The following is an 856-nucleotide window of genomic DNA, read 5'->3' as shown; positions in this document are numbered from 1 at the left end:
CAGCAGCCTGGCGTGCATCAGGCCGATGATTCTCCACACCACTTTCACACATATGGGAAACGTAACATACTGTCAGGAGTATCCTGGTGAATTACCTTATATGAATCAAAAGCTGCTGAGAACATCTGGTTTTTACCTTCAGCTTATCCTTTTCTTGATCTTTCCTCTGGTTGTTATTATCTACTGCTACGTTAGGATTGCTATCACTGTCATGTCATCCAGGATAGTCACCAAGTTCCAGACAGTTAGGTTAATATTTTTCATTGTACTGATGTTTTTTATGTGCTGGACCCCATTCAACATTGTATTGCTAATGCATGATGAAGACGGTACCTGTCAGGAAAAGCAGAATATGGCTTACGCTCTTGAAGTCACTCGTGTCTTTGCCTACATTTACTTTTGCATCAGTCCAATCTTCTACACATTTGTTGGAAAAAAGTTCCAGAACTATTTCAGACAGATGCTGGTGAAACGTTTTCCAGGGTTAAAGCATTTTTCGGTCAGTCAACAAAGCAGAACCAATATGTCCACAAGAAGTACACCCAATGAGTTATAAGAATGGGAAGCCCTTTGTTTCCCAGGCCTGCTGTGTGTTGAACACATACTGTAGCAGGCCAAACAAAGGAAGTACTGTTAGTGTTTGTGTTGTTTTTGGATTGTCAAGGTGGAGGAAATAAAATAAATAAGTTGGGATTTAGTCTTGCCTATTATATCTGAAATAACGGATTGTTGTATTCCATCTTTTTGAGATACAAGTGTGTGCTGTATAACAATTTCTCGGGGACACACTGATTAATATTTTCTTAGTGGTGTTGCTTAATTCACCCTTCTCAGGCCGTTGACATGTTTTGAAAGT

At 39.6% G+C, this 856-nt stretch overlaps 1 protein-coding gene across 1 annotated transcript; it reads left to right on the top strand.

The window, feature by feature from the left end:
* Positions 1 to 4: 4 nt before the first annotated feature.
* Positions 5 to 600, top strand: LOC117939909 (C-C chemokine receptor type 5-like; the record flags this gene model as incomplete). Its single annotated transcript, XM_034865319.1, has 1 exon — positions 5 to 600. A coding segment is annotated over one exon (552 nt), but the record flags the coding sequence as incomplete, so codon positions are not given.
* Positions 601 to 856: the final 256 nt, after the last annotated feature.

This window comes from Etheostoma cragini, unplaced genomic scaffold (assembly GCF_013103735.1).
Source record: "Etheostoma cragini isolate CJK2018 unplaced genomic scaffold, CSU_Ecrag_1.0 ScbMSFa_1423, whole genome shotgun sequence".
NCBI classification, from domain to species: domain Eukaryota; kingdom Metazoa; phylum Chordata; class Actinopteri; order Perciformes; family Percidae; genus Etheostoma; species Etheostoma cragini.
This window is presented reverse-complemented; position numbering and strand designations above follow the sequence as displayed.